The 20,445-nt window shown below is 44.9% G+C and overlaps 1 protein-coding gene across 3 annotated transcripts; it reads right to left on the bottom strand.

The window, feature by feature from the left end:
• Positions 1-816: 816 nt before the first annotated feature.
• On the bottom strand, positions 817-20,294 carry LHX9 (LIM homeobox 9). 3 transcript variants are annotated; one of them, XM_044377762.1, is made up of 6 exons: positions 20,267-20,294; positions 14,958-15,076; positions 12,811-13,013; positions 11,306-11,661; positions 5,216-5,418; positions 3,728-3,985 (listed from the first exon to the last, which is right to left on the bottom strand). In XM_044377762.1, the coding sequence occupies exons 1-6, from the start codon at positions 20,292-20,294 to the stop codon at positions 3,728-3,730; spliced, it is 1,167 nt and encodes a 388-aa protein (XP_044233697.1). The 3 variants fall into 3 exon arrangements, with proteins under 3 accessions (XP_044233698.1, XP_044233697.1, XP_026336498.2); XM_044377763.3 differs by lacking the exons at positions 3,728-3,985; positions 20,267-20,294 and adding an exon at positions 817-1,069 and having other exon boundaries at positions 14,958-15,405; XM_026480713.2 differs by lacking the exon at positions 20,267-20,294 and having other exon boundaries at positions 14,958-15,131.
• Between the last annotated feature and the right edge of the window lie 151 nt (positions 20,295-20,445).

Below are 20,445 nucleotides of genomic sequence, written 5' to 3'. Positions count from 1 at the left end.
ATAAATTTGCTCATTGCATAGCAAACATGTAAACTTACAGAGGATCTATAAATTTTACCCTAACAATCTAAAAACGTTGCTGAAATTTTACACAACGGTTTATTTATTCTTAGGTTTATTTTTTGTTGTAATTTGTGTTTTCTTTGTTTTTTTTTTTAATTTTTTATACATGGGTCGATTGAATACAACAAATAAAAAGTCATGAAAAGTTAAAAACTAAGGAAGTCCTTTTATCCTAGACTATCGGAATTTCACCTCATTAGATTGTTTGGATTTTTTTTTTCCTAAGTATCACAAGTTGGAAATGTATCGTGCTGCCTCTTAAGACAGTGTTCAAAAGTAATTTCAACAGTGTGTATTTAACATAAAGTTAACTATGTTTGCATCAAATAAAATGTTTATTAATGAAAGCTATTTATCATACAAGAAACAGCAAAGATAAGTCATCATACAGAGACGTATAGAAGTGACAGATGTAAAAGTGCATGCAGAGATTTCTGTTTAAAAAGGAAGGAATAAACAATAATACTAAAATTACTGGGTTTTGAGCCTATACTCTCAAAGGAGCGATAGCTTTTCTTTGAATTTACAATTGGAAAATGCCATGAACAGATAGGACTAGTACACATTAGCAAGCAAGTGAAATGGATGTTTTTGGACTTTATTTTACAATTACTGTGCTTGACAAATGTGTGGGATTTTTTTTTTAAGCAATAATAAATTTCTTCAAATATGGGGTGGGCAGATTACCGCCAGGCTGCTCTCTGGTTTATACACGGCTTATCTAATTTTGTTTTAAACCACATAACTTTAAGCCTCCATTTGTGTTAGACACCATAAAGAACAGAATTTTTGTTAACATTCAGTAAATGACATTTAAGTCTCTCTCTCTCTCTCTCTCTCTCTTTTTTGGCTCAATAGATTTTAAAATGTATGATTATCATAACCTAATATTGTCTTTGTCTTCACTGCAGTGGATTTCCGATCAAACTTTTCCCCTTCTTTTAATACTTTAGGGAATTTTCAAACGTCGGGATGTTTGGCTGTAATGCCCCAAGATTTGTTCTCCCTGAAAAAAATCATAGTGACAATTTATTAACTACAGAGCAACTTGGCTTTTAGGGGTCTGCAATTTCTATTTTGATTTACAAATATCCATTTGTGCTCAATAGACCTAATATTAAATCTTAATCATAGTTAAGTTTCTTTTCATGCAATTACTTTATCTGCTAATTATCTTGTTTTTAATTCTAAAAATTAGGCGGAGTCAAATCCGTGGGGCATTACTTTTATTATAAGAAAATATATTTAAAGGTAATTCTAAGTTGAATTACATTGCATATGCAATGGTGTGTACATTTAAAATGAATCAGAAGTTTGGAAATCTGAAAACTATTTGTATGTTTGAATATTTAAAATTTTTTTGTATTACCACTTTAATAGCTTTTACATACAGATATTGGAAACACATTAGTACAATTAACCTTAAAAATAAAACTGATGGGAAATAAAACTCCTTAGATTCAAAATGGTTTATTCACACAAATTTAATAGGATATATCACAATTGTTTGGTCCATAAATATTTAGGGGAAATAGTTTCTATACAATGCATTTATCAATAAACAAAGAAACATGGACAATTTTGCTAGACCACTTACTGTACTATAAACACGAAGCTCAATATATAAGATTATTGAATTTATCAACTATATTTGAAAGAGTGCACAACTGCTTTCTATGACATGTTTGTCCCCTCTAACAGGATACACCATAAAAAGAGTTTCGGAAATAAGAGGTAAAACAGTACAAAACTAGTGAGGTGTCAAAAGGGCTTAAAACAGTTAATTTAACAAACAACACATATATCCTGATTTTTCACAAACTTACTTCCAAGTTATATCATAAGGCACATAGGAGAACTGAGTTATAATTAGTCTACTTAATAAAGTAGATCTATAGTACCATACATTGTTCTGTCAAAGAACAAAATTTATAAGTATCAATATTTTACCTGTAAAAGTGTATTAATAAGATCTCAGCCTTACCAAGGTTGTTTGGTCTGGTTAGTGGTAAATGCCCAAAATGTAATAGAAATATGAAAAGTCAAGATTTAAGCTCCATATAAGATGATAACCACACTTGCTAAATATATAATGGCAATCACACCTTTCTTCTGTTACAGTGTTAACTTATCTTCCACCATCTTTTTTTAAAAAATAAGCTACTTTCTGTGCTAATTTTCTAAAGACCCTGAGCAAAAGTTACAATAATGCACTTTAATGTGGGCAGTGAACTGTCAATATGTAACCACACATTTATACAGCCAGAAGGACACCTTTAAAATCTATTAAATAGCCACTTTGACCACCGAAGGAGATTTAAGGGGTCCAAAAAGTGGAGAATATGTGCAAAGTTATTCTTAACAATCCACTAAAGCAAGACATATATCTTGACTTCTTTTTTATTTATTTTTTTTTAGGAAATCCACAATCTAATTGGTATTTAACTACAACAGAAGCATATAGATGAACATTCACCACTGCCCAGACCATTAAGATTTTAGCTTAAATTAAAAGAAAAAAAATGCTACTGTAAACTAGGAAATATATTCAGATCAGCATCCACAAGGCTTCTGAGTTTATTTACTTTAAGACTAATAACTTTCAATCTGTAACGTCAGAAAAGCTTTTTTTCTGACAAATATATCAACCTATGCCAAAGTAAAATAAAGCAAAACAAACCAAAGATTTCTTGTTTTTGATATTTGTCTACTAAGGTTTTTTTAAAAAACATTATTCATATAGAATGCCAGATACAATATCATGGTACAGCTGAAGCCAATTAATAGATCTATTAACTAAATTATACTGATTTTTTAACTTCTTAAAAAATTATATTTTGCTTATTTCCATTTTCCCTAGGAAAAAAATTAATTTAGAAAGAATGGTTTTACAACTATCATTTTTAGCTTTAGGTTAAAAGTATAGAATTTCAAACTCTACATGGAATTTTCATAGATACCCAGGGAGTTTAAGTATTTTTCAAATGTTGAAAAACAAATAACTAACAAATTTTGCTGGGATGTACATCCCCAAAAAAAGGAAAAGTCACATCCTTGGAACAGATTTCCCACCTAATTAATCTTTAATATTTGGAGCTGCTGTAGATAATGGTTTTGTTTAATCATATTCCTCATTTGTAAGAAAAAAGAATGATCAAAACATTTTTTCAGTTTTAAAATTAAAAAAAAAAAACAATGTGAAGTTTTCAAAATTCCGTAAGTACACATACAATCGCAAGATTTTAAAAATAACTTTAATATTCTGATTCTTTATTAACCTAATCATTTAACTCGGAATATGATTATTTGCCCATCATAATACCACTTTTTTTTTTCTTCGAGATTCTGGAAATAAGTAACATACAATTTTAAGAGGCACTTATTAGAATAATTCAAAAACTCCCCTTACCAACTGAAAGATCTAATTAAAAACAAAAACAAAAACAAATACACTTTGTAGACAAAAAAAAAAAAAAAAAAACCACTTTGTAAAGGAGACAATACTGTAAACTCATTTGCCAAGTGGCTGCAGATGCTACACACCAAGCTGTTGTTTTTATTTCCCAAATATCTTGTGGGTTAGAAAAAAAATCTTGTAAATAATAAAATAATAATTAGAATAATAAAAGAAGAGGAAGAATTAAAAAAAAAAAAAAAACCAATGTTAGAAAAGGTTCGTTAAGGTAGTTTGTGAGGGGCTTCCGGATTCGTGGCTGTCCATGTTAGAGGTCACGGATGTCACTACAGTGATAGTGGGATTGGTCAGGTCTGTTAAAGTGGTCGCAGTGCCGGGTGGAGTAAGAGCGCCGCTGTCTGCTGAGGGCGGGGCCGGAAGCGACGTGCCATCAGCTTTATCAACACCCCCATTCTCCTGCCGCAAAAGGTTCCTTCTGAATTTGGCTCGTGCGTTTTGGAACCAAACCTGCAAACCAATCCCAATTGATTTCTTTACCGATGTTTATTTTATACTTATTTTTTTTCTCTTTCCTTTTTTTTCTTGCTTGCTTTTCTTTTCTTTCTTTTTTTGAATGTATGTTTTCTTTTTAAATATAATTGTTTGTTTTTCTTGGGAGAGAAGGGTTTTGTTGTTGTTGTTGTTTGTGGGGGGGGGCGGGTTTTGGCTTTCTTTTAGAACAGAGTAATTCAAGTAATGCTACAGATACTCTCTCAACTGCATATATCCCCCCAGCATTAACAAGTGCCACTTGGGACAATTGATGCTTAAGTGGAGATGCCATAGAAATGAAGGCACAGAGATAAAGGGGAAAAATATATCCTGATTCCTTAAATGTTTGTTATCTTTTGAGAATGGGGAGAGGCAGGATCACTGAAAGTTTCGCAAAGTAAGAATGACTTGTATGAAATGACCATCACTGATTTCAGGCTATCCTTGAGTCTGACACGTGGTAAGTAGTCTTTTCATAGGAAAAACCCAGGACCACAGACCCCAAGCAGCCAGAAACTGGTTTGTGGAATTTTAAGTGTCTGCAATGCGTCACTGAGAAGTAGAAGAGGATCACAGGTGACCGAGAGCAACCCACTATAATTTCATTAGTTGTATATTCTTACCATGATGAGTTTAGGAAAACAATTGGACAGCAGATCTAACTCCCAATGTTTAGTTTTAAAACCTGGTTTACTAAAATGGGAAAATACTTGCTACAATTGGTTGCTGAGACACTAACCCTAGTTGTGGCTCAGGAGTCAGGGGGGGAAAGGGGGTCAATTTGCATTTGGAAGGTCATGGCCTGTGAGTGAGGCTGCCAAGAGTTTTCTGAAATACAAAAGCACCAGCAGGTTCCTCTTCAACTCTGCACTGAGCCTAGTGTGAATGGAACTCTCTAAAGCCACAACTTATACAAGTAACATCAGCCTCATTAGCAGAGCAGTGAGGCAAACTGCTGGCTTTGGTGGTCCCATCTCTCCATCTGTAGGGAGAAGGTAGCTGGATTTGAGAAGATCCTGGGTCTGTCTGTGGGCACCCTTCAGGAAGCCCCTGCAAAATTGCAGCCTACCCTCTAGGGAGATAACTATGATAACCTAATGAAAAGCAGTACAGGAAATATCTGTATTGCTCTGAACAGGGAAGAGAACTATTTTACTGGCAAGGGTAAGGGAGAGGTATACACAGCCAATGATGGAGGTTTCTTACCTGCAAAACTCTTTTGGTGAGGCCTGTTTTCTGAGCAAGCTGCTTGAGATCCTTGGCATCTGGGTTGTGGTTGATGGCAAAGTAGGATTTCATGGTCCGGAGCTGGTGGTGCTTGAAGGAGGTTCTCATGCGCTTGGTCTTCTGAGAGGGTGGGTAAGGCTGCTGATCCCGGTCCAAGTGGTCAGCTTCATTCTCATTACAACCTGTTGCGGTAACAGTGAACAAACAAGTGCTCAGTGGAAAGTCAGACATTAGTTGCAGGGATGGCAGGCTGTATAATGCTGTGATAATAAAGCAACAGTGGGAAAGGCTGTCAACCCAATTATAAGCGGTAGCTAGACAAAACAAAGAGGTTAATTGCCAAAGTCAGCAAAACCAGTCTCTTAATACGGACACGACCAAAGTTTATATAATAGAAAAGTATTAGATAAATCCTCTCTTTTGCATAATGGTTACTAGAAAGCTCAGGAAGACAAACAAGCCATAAGTGTGAAAGAGACATCCGAGAGTGAAAAGGAAAATCTCTAATGTATTTATGCATATCGGCACCTGCCCTTCCACAACACACACTGTTTTTAGAGATTCCATATTTTGTCTGTTTGTGAAAGGAGACATACTAACCGAAGGCACTGTTCCATCCGTGAGGGATATGCAAACAAGTAATTTCAGCTCACTCAAATGTGAGAGTTTTTGAGAGCCCACCAACTAAGGAAGAATTTAAGTCAGTTCCAATTTTTAGCTTTTTCTGATACTCCTAGAGTCTTCCCAATCAGGAAAAAGGTAGAGAGTAGCTGGAGAAAAGGGAGAAGTTACAAAATAAGAATTTGTAGATTTCCTATGTAATCCTAAGAATATTATTTTTAAGGGTTTTAGGCTATATCTGGTTGACATTGGACAATTCCAGGAAGAAAATAGTTTTCCCCTGGAGTTATTTTAATAAATATTTCTGAAAGAGAATGAGCTCAGACTTCTCTTCACTCAGTTCATGCCTGAAGCGTTCCCCACAGCTCACAGTTCAGAGACACTGATGACGCTTATTTCTCAGCTCAGATCTTGGCCCTTTTTGCTGTGGATGTGAGTGAGTGGGATTTGAGCTGTGCCCCCTGGCTGGCCTGGCAGAAAGAGGGTGACATCTCTCTCCTTGCAAAGTCCTGCTCATCATTGAGGGCAAAACAACCCAGCCTTTGAAACCAGCCTGAAAGTCATCATCCCCAGGATGTAAAGTGGCACATTTAAAAGGCCATTTCCAATAACGTACTGGCTCTGCAAAGAAAATAGGATTACAAAATGAAAATATTTTGCTAAATATTGACTGATTCAGCCAACATTTCAACTTAAAGGACATTACTTCAGTTATTTATAGGATGCATTTTCAAATCTGATCATCCTACATTTTAGTACATTATAATAGGATATCTAAAATCAACCTAATCTTATCACTTGGTGGGGAGCAGACAAAACCCGAATCTGAAAAAAGCAAGGCATTTCTTAATATTAGGTCTTCTGCTTGATAAAATATTATTTGTCTGCTATGCTCTGGTTAGAATTATGTTCTAAAACTTATTTTTCATAAGTCAGCATATACACAGAAACAGTAGTTTTGGTCATCAACCAAGAGGTCATCACATTTCATCACAAAATCCCTTTTACAAGCAATTCTCTCTAATGTAAGAGGACATTATATTAATCATGAATTAATGTCTCCTTTGTTTATATTTCCATAAGATACATAAGTAGAGGGCACATTTGGCAAAAGAGCAGATAAGTTCATTGAGGGAAAGATTATATAACATTCACCTTTGTGTCCCCTAAGTTGAGTACAGGGCCAGGACTCAAAAGCATTTCACCAAGATTTTGAATCTTTGTTCATCAATAAAATTGAATGACTGTTAATGAAAAATCAAGTCAACACAAATGGATTCCAAGCTGAATATATACATACAAATGTTAAACATAGACTTCTTAAACTGCAGCAGAAGAGTAACATGTACTCAGAGATAAGAGAAAGAATGTACTTTACATTTTATCCTATTTTAGCCCAGTGGGGATATGTTAGGTTCAAATATTCCACAGAATTGTACTTTCATATCCTCAAATGGATGAAACAGCATCTTATGACCTACTATAAAACTATACTTAACTCCAGTAAACTGAGCTATATTTCAGACAACCAGGTTATAAATGTGCCCACAAGAAAATGGTCAAAGAGGCACACCTCAGTCATTGGGGGCTTCTTCAAATATGATTTCATTCCTATCATATGTGAGCAACATGTAACTTTTCCTGAACAGCACATCAAATTGAATATTACACTTGGGATAGAAGACTTAACTTAGTGTTTAAATAATGCCCTTAGCCATTCCCCCACCCCACAATAATATTTTTTAGAGATGAGTATGATTCCTATCTTCAGTATGTACTTCATTAGTCTTTAAAACGAAGTCTATGAAAACTAATTATAGAATAGTTTGATTAAATTGCTTTTCTGAATATGCATTCTATATTCATTATTGCTGATTAACAACTCAGCAGATAACTTTAGTTCATTAAACACAATAATGGGACTTGTTTCCACATAGACTAAAATCCAGTGTATGAGGAGATTGTTAGCTCTTTATTAAACAGATATTACTGTGTGATTTTCCTGTGACAGTGTCATCATATTGTTCAACTTAAAAGAGCAAGCTGTTTCTTCCACAGAGTAACTCAGTGCATTATCCTAAATTGCTTGTGTTTAACTACAAATGCATTATATAAACTTGGAAGTGATTGTGTTTCCCCAGACTCTGCTTCTAAAGCTATATGTGTTTTCCCCCCTGAATTATGAGATGAAATGATAACGCTCTTAAAACTGCTTTAACCATACACCTCTAAGTACATATCTGGCATTATAAAGGCAGTGAGACGATCTAAATATTTTCTTTTCCATTCACTTATGAAGTGGTCATCTGGAGTAAAGTGAGTTTCTGTTCTGAAGGTGTGTAACCTTCTGAGAACTAACTGATCCCTGGGAGACCACTAGGGGTCAGTGCCAGGCTAATTTAACAACCATCAAGAGTTTTTTGAAGTTTGGAATCGAAGAAAACGTTAAGGAAGGGAAATTTTTTAAACTAGCAAAAATGTAGTCTCTCCATTAACGCTAAGTTATCCAAATGAGAGCTGCCTATCCTAGACTAGATCTTCTTCTCACCTGTGGAGGGCTTCATTTCAATCCAGCATTCCAAATAAACTATGTCTCTTTCTAAAATATCTGTCTGGTATCTGCACAAGGAGGTATAAATTAGGAATATTCTCATTGAAAGGCATTTGCCAGATGTCAAGCACTAAATGATCTTTACCAAGTTTCACATCTTCTGTGGATGTCTTTGAATCCTAAACACATGTTCTGTATATGTTTTTTAAAATATACGAATGTATAAATTATATTAGTTTAGTGTTAGTGTTACTCTTTCTGAGACTAGGTTACATTTAACCAGAGATGGCAATGTAAGATCCAGAAAAAGCTAAAATCATGAGTTAAAACTCTGGGTGCATTTTATTTTCTACCGTTTAACATGTTTTAAATTTGCTGAAGCTTATCTTTTGCTAGTTTTGTAACAAATTGGCATTAGATTCATAAACACTTTTTTAATAGCAGGGTTGATTTCTGTTCATATATCTTCAACCCAATTTCTCGAGCTTATTTTCATTTGATTTTAAAGAAGTACATACTATTCATTTGTATCTCTAGGAAAAGTCTGGAAAGGATGGGGTGGGTGCTAATTAAGGGGCACCCAGTCTGGGGTGGTGTGATGTACAAACTCAGGATAGGGAGGCCTCGGCAACCCTTTCCCCTGCATGAGCAAAACAGCATCACCTTTCTCAATAAACCTTGCAGCAGCACTAATTTGCAAACTAAAGACTAAGTGGAAGGAGATGTTCTTTTCTCTTTTTTTTTTTAAGAAATAAATGTACACGCTCTAGAAGTAGGGGATACTAAATTCTGTTCTTAAATCTTCCCGGATCTTTCTAACATAAAGTAAGACCCAAGACAAAATCAAATTTAGCTAGTTAGATAAAATAAACATTTAAGCGTGAAAACTAGGATTGCTGCCGCGTGGATAGAAATCACCTTTCTGCACACTTTCTCGGGGCTGAGGGATTCCCTTTCTCCAAAGGACTCGCTCGTTATGGGGGTCTCGGCCTCTTGGTCTCTGTCTCTGTCTCTCTCTAATTAGGGCATTAGGGCCTTGGTGAGTGGCTCGAGATTCCGATGTCATCTTCTATTAATAAAGAACAATTAGTGCCCTGCTTGTCCTGCTCCGGGGACCTCGCATCAAAGGAGATGAAATGAGCGCACTGGGCAAAGTGGTCCCGAACCAAAAGCCCCTGCGGAAGCGCAGCAGGGGCGAGCGCGAGGCCGCGACCCGCAGCCGGGGGTTGGCAAAACCCGGGGCTGCGCCCGCTGCCCTGCCATGAACCGGCCCGGGTGGGGTCTGTAGCGAGCCAGCCGGCGCTTCTCCCTTGGTCTAGCGACCCTGGCATAAACCCTCGAGGGACAAGTGCAGCGGCGCTGAGCTCCCTGGTCCCTAATCTCCGTGGGATGCCGCCCGCCGCGCTGACCCGGACGGGATTCCTTCTCCTCAGTTAAATCAGCCGACAACCCCAGGAGGGAGCCAAGCAGAAGGCTGGGGAGAGCCCGCTCTTCCAGAGAGGCTTTCCCTGAAAACTTCGGGCTCGGGCTCAGAGCAGGACTATTAGTTCCAAATGGTTCACACTGGCTATGTGACTGTGGATAAATCACTTATCCGACTGGATTACTTCCTTTACCATTGAGCCACAATGGGTCAGGCACCGTACCAGGCAGTGGGGACTGTAAAACAAAAACCAGCAAGATCTGTGTTCTTAGATGTCCATGCTTTAGCTGGTATCTGGGTGCTCATGGTGTCAGAGTGGGGTTGCCACAGCGAGGTCCCCAAGGTCCCTTCCAATAGAATGGACTCCCTAGCCTGAGTGCCCTGCCTCTAAGATTACCATCCAGGGCTGGGCCCAGCAAGGGAAACCAGTCCTTAGTGCCCAAGAGTTAGCTTGGGGCTTTCCAGGCCCCTTTTCCCAGTGTCTGGAACTCAAAAGAAGAGCTTCCTTCCTGCATGGAGGAAGATAGGATCTGCAATATCCATCTCCATCCTCACCTGGGGGATGGAGAGCCGGGCATACTACGAACCATGGGAAAGTGGTGAATGAGAGAGATTGATAAATGATAGGTGTCCCCCAAAACAAGGAAGAACGTGTGCTCTCAGGCCTGTTGCCTGCATTTTGTTTTTAATTAAGAGAGAAGGCCAGTGGAGGACAGAAGAGCAGCCTGTCTCACCACTAAGCCTCCTCAGTGGGCCTAACCTGGAGCTTCTTTCATTTTTCCAAGGGGTCTGGAGGTCCGGATGATTTATCATACAGGGAGTGAGCTGGTTGGATGAGTACCCTGACCTACGGAAGGGGCGGGCCAGCTCAGCTATGGAGAGTGATTCCCACCCCTACAGCTGCTTTTCACCAAGATCAGGGATTTGGTTTTCAACACTCTTGCCAACTGTGTTCCTGATTAACTCTGGGCTGGTGACCACAGCCTCTGCCCCCTCTAGACAGACTGGAGTTGGGCTCTGAAGATTTTTTTTTTTTTCAGTATATAGGAAAACCTCCTCCAAGATCTATAATTTGGCTTCCACGCAGGAATTGCCCTGGGGCTGTTTTGCTCCAACTGGGAGCCAGAAACTAATGGGCTCATTAACTAATGGGCAACAAGGATTTGGCTCTGCCTGTTTGGGGGAAGTCATTGCAGCCCCATGGTCATGAATGTGTTTTTTGCCACAACCTAAATAAAGGTCTTTCTCTTCCCTCTCCCTTTCTCCTTCTATCCCCCTCTCCTTCTCTCTCTTCTCTCCTCCTCTCCCTCTTTCCCGTTCTTCTGAGTGAAAGGTAGTTGTACTGAGGAATGAGGCATGTTAAGCAAAACCCCCTCTTGCCACCAGATCTTGAATGGGAAAGGAGCTCCATGGAATCCTCCTCAGGAAGCCAGGCCAGGGCTGGAGGGGGGAGGAGGGAGTAGTAAGGGCCCACCTGAGTTGTAATTGACGATGTCTACTCCCAGCGCTGGGCTCTTCCGCTTCCGGGGCCGCCCTTTCTGCACGGTGCCAGTGCCATTGAAGTAAGGCAGGGCCAAGCCTCCGCTCTTGGCCGCCAGCTCGGTGTAGCTCAACTGCGGTGGATACTCCCCTTGCAAGAGGGTCTCGAAGTGGGCGCGGCAGTACACCAGGCTGTCCTTCATGCCAAAATGGTCACCCGTGGTCAGGGTCTTGTTGCAAGTGGAGCAGGTGAAACAGCTCAGGTGGTAGACAGAGTCTCGGGCACGCATGACCATCTCAGAGGCGGAGATGCCAAGGTGGCAGCGGGCACATCTCTGCACAGAGAACCTTCTGGAAAAAAAAAAAAGTCATGTCAGGGCGCTGGGTGAGGCAAAGGCAGGGCCATCTCCCACCCGTGACACCTGGGGTTTGGTCAGCAGTGGTCCTAGACTGACACCTACGAGGTCTCCGGGAGAAGAGGACACGGGTCCATTTGGTCATTAATTTTATTTGCTTATTGACCTGTTCTGGTGAAGCAGGACAAAGAACTCTTACATTAAAATGAGAAGAATAGAGTAACATCTTCAGTTTCCTTCTCTGTAAAGTTAAGATTTAAAAAAAAAAAAGCCAAAAAAAAAAAAGAAAGAAAGAAAAAAGTCCAACAACCAAACAAACCCGCACTAATTCAAACGCTAGGTAAAGAATATTAAATTGCAATGCCAAGGGAAAGGGTTTTATCCGTTACAAAACATTCTATGAAGGGTGGTGGTATTATTTATGGATGTGTGAGTGTGCGTGAAAGCATTCAGACAGACGCTTTTACAGAAGAAATCTAATTCTTTTTAAATCACCTCTCTCCCTTTGGTTGAGAGCAGAGCTAGGTCACTTGCACATAGTTCTCTTTCCCACTCCAGAAAAAATAACTGGGAAGCATCAAAAAACATCCCTGGAGTTTACTCTCCAGGCTAGCCGGCATGGTTCTAACAAGCAGTAAATGGAACTCAGAACTGAGTGGCTTGGGTTTCACCAACGGCGATTATTCCTTTCCATGGTCATTTACGTGGTCTCCCGCCACCCTCGCGAAAACCTAACACCGGGTTCCGGCTCCCCGGGCCATCAGTTCAGTTCCAAGGTGCGGGTCTCGCCCAGTTCGTAGTAAACGGAAGAAAAGGAAAAAATACCCGCTTTAGTCTCGGTAGACAGACACATATTCATTCACTATTTCAAGATTTCTCCAGATTCCCTCTACTGAGCTGTGAAGTGTCGGTAGCGGGGGATATTCACCGGTAGCTCCTGACCTTGGATGTCCCTCCCACCCATCCTCACCGCCCTTCGTGGGGGTGGCGCAGCTTGAAGGCGTGTGCAGTGGACTTCCCCGGTCTCGGGATTGCTAACCGTACCCCGAAGGGGCGAAAGGTGGGGGACAGAGAGGAAGCTCCCGGGTTCGGGCAGGTGGCCCCGCCAGGTGTACCGGGGTGTAAGGGATAGGGGCGGGAATACCTGTAGTAATCCTCCTTGCAGTAAATGCTACCGTCCTTGGCGAAGCAGGTGAGCTCGGACTCCAGGGCCAGCTTACATTCACAGCACTTCAGGCACCTCAGGTGCCACTGTTTGTCCACAGCCAGCAGGTAGTACCTGTCCGAGATCTTGCCCCCGCAGCCGGCGCACAGAGCAGGCTTCTCGGGGCTTAGCGGGGGCATGCCCTGCAAGGCAAGCACATCGCACCGCTGAGGACTAGCGCGGTGGGGACGCACAACGCGGAGTTTCCTCCCGGCAGCGGGAGTTCCAGTCGTTCCGGGAGCATGGCAAGGGTCAGGGGCCACAGCACAAAGACAAACGTCGGGGAAAAGTTAGCGATTTTTCCTTTTGCGACTCACTCCCTTTCTGCAGTGCCTGCCTGAACCCTGCGTTCGCATTCTCCCGGGGCTATTAACCTAAAGACAGGCTGGCCATCTCCACCCTCTTTTAAAACCTTAAAGACAGCCGTCCACCTCGAGCCTCTTTTAAAAATGCTAGGAGCGCATCAAGTATAGTTTGGCGGATGCTTTCAAACTCGAATATACATGCTAAAAATCGTAGCTTTCAACGCACACAAAATAAAACGATGGAAATTTTTACTGGGGAATGGAAAGGAGATTTGAACGAACACAAGATTGTTTTGAAACCATTCCATTTCTCTAATTTCTTACGGGCAGCGTTAAATTAAAAGGAAGGAAGAGATTATGATACCTGTGCTAATTTGTTCGACATTGTTTTGACCGGGGTATATTTGGCCTTTTTCTGATTTTCACGGATATTGATCCTCTCCCTAGTAAGGGTATAAAAGTGCCTGTTCCCAGGAAGAGTCCGTTGTCCAGCCCCTCTGCACAGACCCCCTTTCCCTCGCATTAACATACCCGGGAGACCTGTGTCCTGAAAATCTGTTTAGTGCCCAAGTTCAGCTTTCCGCCGGCTTACCCATCGACCCAGCTGAAGATGAGGAAACCTCACTGTGACGAGACCAAACCGGCCACGAAATTCGGGTTTGGGTTGCTTTTTGGTTTTAAACAGGATAGCCCCAACAAGGAAAAAGAAAAAGAAGAAAGTAACCACTAGTCATTTCCCTCAAGACTAGCAGAAATCGGTTGGACTCCCCCACAAAACTTCGGTGGGCCTGGAAAAGTGAAGTTTCTTCCTTTTACAGACCTGGGGCCCTCCACGCTATATTCATGTTGCGAATGTGGAAACATCCACCAACTCGGCTACTTGGTGGGACCCAAAACACCACTGACCCGCCGGGCAGTCTACGGGGTTGCTTTGAGCTACGATGCCCGGTGTGATGCCGAAGGATCTACACAGCTCTGTTTGGCTGAAATCATTTCCGGAGACTTCTGTAGTTTTTCCCCCTCCGGCTCTTAAGTGGGAAAGGGAAGCACAGAGATTATTAATAGTAACAGTGGTAGTTTGATTACATCGTTTAAGGCTTAGAAGTTCTGGCGCATAGGCTAGGTGCCCCGCTCCTCCGGATTTTTATTAGATTTCCCCCTGCACGATACACCCGCCCGGCCCGGAAGTTGAACGCAGTCTTGTTTCGCTAGAGGGGCCGGCAGGACAGCCCGAGACCCCGAAAATCGCTGGGTTAGGCAGCGCCGAGCTCCGAGCGTCCCGAGAACTGAAGGTGGCCCAGTCGAGTCTGAGTCCTCTCCAAAGATCCCGGCATCACACCCAGACTAGAGCCACCTGGGCTCCCGCTTGGCCGGGACGCCACGGCCGCGCGCGCCGTCCGCGCATTGCCCGCACCCAGCTCGCCCTCCCTGCTGCGATCCTCGCCGGGGTTGACGCCCGGAGTCACGGGGACCGGAGACCCGAGTTTGAGGTCTACAGAAGGGGACATCCCCATCCTCTCACTCCCGGCCCTCCCTGCTCTGCCGGGAACAGCTGCGGCAGAGAGTCGCGAGCTCAGGGTCTCTGTTGCGGAGACATTTCAAGTCAGAAAGGGGGTTTTGTTAGCCCGGCAGGCAGTCGGACCGGAGAAAACCCACCCACCAGCCCCGAACGGACGTCCCTAGGACCCTCCATCCTCAACTCGGCCAGCCAGGGAATGGAGCCTGAGCTTCGCAGAGCGCGCCGGGGCGCCAGGCTACCGCCGCGGAGGGGCCCGTCCTTACCGCGTCGCGGCCGTTGAGCTGAGCGCCTTTGGCCAGGCGGGCCTCGGTCTTAGATCGGCGCTCCATCTCCTCCATGATGCCTTGGATGTGGCCTCCGGAGATCCCGTGGAAGAGCATGGCTGGGGGACGGAAAGGACACGAGTTGTCTTCTGCTCGGCACCCCACTATTTCCATATACACACGCCCGCGGCTCTCAGCTCATCCGAGTGAAGGAGCAGAAGGGACGGCAGAGATCTGCGTGTTGGAGGAGCGCAGAGACGCTCGGGGACGGAGGGCAAGAGGAAGAGGAGGAAGAAGAAAGAGGCAGACAGAGTGGAAATTGGTCTGCTTGGAAAAGAAAAAGAACAAGAAAAAGAAAAAGAAGGGGGGAAACCCCAGCGGCTCCCTGAAGGAGATGCGCAGAAAACAAACAAACGGGCGGAGGGGAAAGGAGACGAAGAAGGCGAATCTTACTGAGAGATCGAGTTACTAATGGGAAACAACTGCAGCGGGGAGGGGGGGGGAGGAAAACAAAATCTGGTGAAGAAAGAAAATAGTTTTGAACACAAAGAAAGAAAAAGAAGTGCTATTTTCAGCGGTCCCTGGCTGCTTGCAAGTTCCCAGTGCCTGTAGGTTGGGTTGGGGACTGCTCCTGCCGTAGCTGTGTCCAATTTGTTAAGAGACTAAAGCCAGCCCATTTTTGATAATTTAGTAGGAGGAGTTCTCTCCCTGGAGCTGCCACGGATTTTTATTCAGACAACAAAGACCTGTCATACTCCTCTCAACCCCCTGGTGATGGGCAAGCAGGGACAAACATTACAAAGGGGAGGGGGCTGGAGGGGGGGTTAGTAGGAGGGGGCATTTACCTCCCCCCAACACACACACACACACACACACACACACACACACACCCTTCCAAGAGTTCTCAGTAATCATGTTTTAAAGGGGAAAAGGAGCCCTTATTGTCCCCGCCCCGGTGCAGGAAGCAGAAAACGGGCCCATTTGGTCCAAGTTCAAGATCAGACCCCAGGTCAAGGCATACAGGATGTCAGCTCCAAACTTTGGGTATCCTCCTTGTGGACTTTATGATCCCTAACTTACCGGGGACCCCAAATAAGCAAATGTTAAACAGATATTCCTCTCTACTCCTCTTCCTCAACTCACTTTTTAAAAGCAGGTTGCCTCACCTCGCCTAGAGGCCCTCCATCCTACCAGGGCCTGGAACATCACCCAAAGTGAAAAACAGGCTACGAGAACCTAAGATTCTGAAGTTTACTTTTGACATAAAAGTTTTGTTTGAAAAATGAATGTGGAGGACAGGGCATGGACTTGTAGGGGGGGGAGTACTCAACTGAACCGTGATACGGGGTGAGGTATTCTCTTACCCAATTCAGGTTTGAAGGTAAACTGCTGGTGATTCTAGTGTCCCACTTGGAACTTCTCAATGTGGGCAGCAAGTGGAGGAGCCCTCCAGGACTAGGTGCACGCCCTATTGCGTGCTGTTTCCACCGCGCTGGCAGGGCAGGGGACTTGTAAAACTGGATGCACCGCACATTCAGGAGGATGTGAAAGGGGCTCCTCGCTGTGGAGGAGGGGAAGGTGAGAGCTGACACGTAGAATGGCAGACCTGCACCTCACAAGAGGCGGGATTGTTCTGTCTCCCTCTGTTCCCGCTAGCAGTGGCCCCTCCTTGGCCCTATTAAAGAGTGTCCACAATACTCTGATATTGTCGATTTATTTAAACCACCAGAAGCCCCCTAGGGGCCCGAAGCATAGAGCAGCAGCAGGAACCAACCCAGCTTTAACCAGAGAAAGGAGGAAGCCAGGGCTGCTCTCCCCTTCTTTCCTTCCTCCTGCCTGCCTGTTTCCCACCACTCCCCATCATTGGCTTTCCCAGGAACGGCTTATGTCTTGACACATCCCGGATACCTCAGAGGAGTACCCTGGTGGCAGACTTGCTTCCCTCTAGGGGAACAGTGGTCAAATCTGTAAAGATGAAGGGAGAGAGGGAGGAAGAAAAAGAGAAGGGAAGGATGAAGGAAGATAAAAGGGGAAGGGAAGAAATAAGAGAATGAGAAGGGAAGAAAGGAAGGGGGAGGAAGGAAGGAAGGAAGGAAGGAAGGAAGGGAGGAAGGAAGGAAGGGAGGGAGGAAGGAAGGGAAGAAAGGCAGACAAGAATGGAGGGAGGAACGGGAACTACTTGTGCAGCAGTCTGACTTCCTGTCCCAAAGCATCGCCTTCTGAAGCTGCTGGAGTCACCTCTTCCATGAAACCCAAGACTCCGCTGCTTCCCCTTGCTCTTTTCTCAGGGTCAAAAATAATGTTATTTGCAGACTGGACGCTGTTACAGTCCTCCGGGTGCCAGAATACAGCTCATAAAACACAATTTCACACAAAAATGAAGCCAATCAAGTGAACTAAGCTGGAGACCTCCCCCCCACACACACTTTGGCAGCCCTACCGGACAGCAGGGCTGCTATTTACTGTAAGTAATGTAATTAGCCCCTTTGGATGGAAATCAGTGAGCTTTTCAAACCCACGTGCACAAACGAAGGGCTCCAAGGAGGGGCTGGGAGCAGCAACTCTTTCAGAGACAGCAGGTCCTCTCACAAAGGGGCAGATTGCCTTCCCACAAGCCAGCAGCTAAATGGACTCAGACCCGGAGGAGGAGGACGAGGAGGAGGACGAGGAGGAGGAGGAGGGGAAAGAGGAGGGGTCTCTGCGAAGAAAATCAGTCAGTTAACCCAAGGAAGCTCCAAGGAAAAACCAAATTTGGGACCTCAATCCAGGAACCTGTTTTGTCTAGTTTCTGGACTAAACTACTGCTCTCCCCCCATCGCCGACCTACCAAATGGGGGTGTTGGAATTAGGTTTGGCTGTTGTTGAATTTTGGTCCTGCTCAGCAAAAACAACAAGGAACCCAAGAACACAGCCCTGTTCTTGCAAGAGAAGAACTTTGGAGACTTAATGAAGTGAAAGTTTAAAAAACAATTCCAGGAAAAAGCCAGAGTTCTGTGAAGTCTCCAAGGAAGCCAATCACAGAAGTCCTGTAAACCATCTTTCATCCATTCGTCTGTTCCACAAATATTTGCTAATCGTCTATCAGGTACAGGCAAGGCGGAACACCTTCTACAGTGAGCTTTGGGGTTGGATCTCAACTATGCCTGCTTTTTCTTATAAAACTCAGGTTATAAGTTCCTGCACCCAGTGGGTGTTGCTACTTCCCATAAAGAAGTGTACTGCCAGGAGTCTTCCTTCTCAGCCAATGCAGGAAGTTTGCAGAAAGCTAGGGGTGGGGGGGGGGTGCTGCTGGAGTTTGGGAAGTCCTTTTTAGTTCTGCAGAAATTGCTCCCCACCTACCCAGCTCTGCCTCCTCTCGCGGTTCCTTAAAGAGGATGCCCATGGTGGGGAAGAGATTCCCCAAGAATTGGATGTGTGATCTGGGGTATCCTTTTTGTCTTGGAGCCCCAAAAGATTACCTAAGAGGGCCCCCGTCACTACCTCTTACTCATTAAGGGCAGTAAGTACTTTAAGGAGAGCATCTTTGTAGCTCTGACTTCTTTCACCTCTGGAGAGGAAGACTGGAGCCTAGTGTCCCTCAGAATAGCCCGGGAGTGCTCTTTAAAAGTTGGAGTGCTCCCTGGTTCATTTCCTGGGGCTCTGCCTCTCTAAATGGGACAGGTGCAAGGGGCTGTCCCCTGCCTGTGGCCCATAATAGGGTCTCAACTCTCCTCCCTGAATGCAAAGCTCTATTCGGAGCAGTGGCCAGTAGCAACCCTGGCCAGTAGCAACCCTCCTCACAATTGGGCACACGCAGTCCATTCTCTTCTTTGCTCTGCGATCCATCCATCTGGCTACTGTTGCCGCTTTCAAGAAAAGCGGGCAGTTGGTCTCTAGCAGGGCAGAGCAGTAGGGGATTGATAGTTCAAGGTCCTGGAATCCCCAGGAAGACGGCAAGTTTGTGCCAGGCTCTGGCCCAGAAAAACTCCCAAGAGGGCAAGAGAGGGGAAATAAAGGGAATGCATAGCTTTACCCAGGGAGCAGTAGAGCCTTTAGGATCCAGAGGGGAAAATAACCCAGCAGACCCTCTCTTCAGAGCATTGGCAACTTAAGTTCTCTTTATATGTGACTTTTGGAAGCCAAGATCCTGTACCCCCGGTTTGCCATTCAAAAGGCAGAAGTGACCTTTCCTCCTGACCCTGAAAACTGGTTGGGGAGCCCCCTTGGTCTGAAAGGTGCAGCTCTTGAAGCAGTGTCTGGCTTTTGGCACTGTCGTGAGCACCCCAGGGCCAGGGGGAGTCGACGTCGTCTGGGGCTGGGAACCACGCGCTCAGTCCTGGTTTCCCCGGTTGCGGTGGGCAGGAGGTGAGCGGATGGCCCCGCGCCGCCAGGCCTTTCTCTAGTCGGTGGGCATAGCGAATCTCTATGTTCAAACAGGTCCAGACTGGCACTGCCGCACCGGCGCATCTCTGATTCAGTCCTGCTGGGAGGGCCTCCCTTCAGACAGATTGGAGCGAGTCGAGCGGAGCTGGGGTCTGGGGAGCCCTCCTGCATCGAGGGGGAGCTCAGGGCCGCGCCCCAGCTGCGCACCGCCTGCGCCCCAGGGCCCTACCCTTCCGCGCTCTGACCCACGCACATCCTCTGTACCCGTAAAGCCACCCGACCGTCGCTTGCTCCTTTCAAATCTCTGTCCTCCGTGGTCCCTCGCTTCTTCTCCCGAGGGGCGGTTGCCACATCCGAAATCCGAAGCCCCTTTACCTGACATTTGCTGCGCGGTGGGCCCTCAGCCGCCCGAGGAATAAAGGGAGATGTCCCGCACAGCGGCCTCCGAGGTCGCGCGCAGGAACGGCTGCGCGGGCTTTGCATTGAACAAAAAATGCGGGGGAAGCCAGCTCCAGTTAAGCCCTACGCAGGTGAGAAACGGTATCAGCCCTGCCCCCCACCATCCCTTCCAGTGGGGAGACGCCCCCAGCAGCACCACGGAGGATCGAGGGCACATCCCTCACGCTGCTGACAACTCGCGTCTCATCTGCACCGTGACCTCCACCTCCCCTTCTCCATCCGCAAAAATGTCAAAGACGTTCGAGAGAAAGGCAAAAGGAGGGAAACGAGCTTTCAGGAATCCTGGCAGGAGACTGAACGAGACTGCATTTTAGAGCCTTCGAAGCGCGGTTTAATTTCTAACACACACACACACACACACACTCCTCTTTCTTTCACCCAATGAAGACGCGCACACGCGTGTGCGCACACACACACACACCCCAATGTGCACACCAGCCCAAGAAAAAGGGCAGAGGAAACGAGAAGGAACCTGGCGTATAACTCACCTGCCTCCAGAGTGGTGCCGTTCAGCATTCTTAGAGCAAAAGGAGTTGATCACGCCGTAATGGTGGCTGCACTGGCAGAGAAAAGCCGCGCGTCAGCGGGGCGGCGCGGCCCGGGGCCCCCCGGCGCCTCCTACCACCCCGCTGGGGCTCGTCGGAACTGCTCTCACGCCGCGACCTCG

This window comes from Ursus arctos, unplaced genomic scaffold, assembly GCF_023065955.2.
Source record: "Ursus arctos isolate Adak ecotype North America unplaced genomic scaffold, UrsArc2.0 scaffold_2, whole genome shotgun sequence".
NCBI lineage: Eukaryota > Metazoa > Chordata > Mammalia > Carnivora > Ursidae > Ursus > Ursus arctos.
This window is presented reverse-complemented; position numbering and strand designations above follow the sequence as displayed.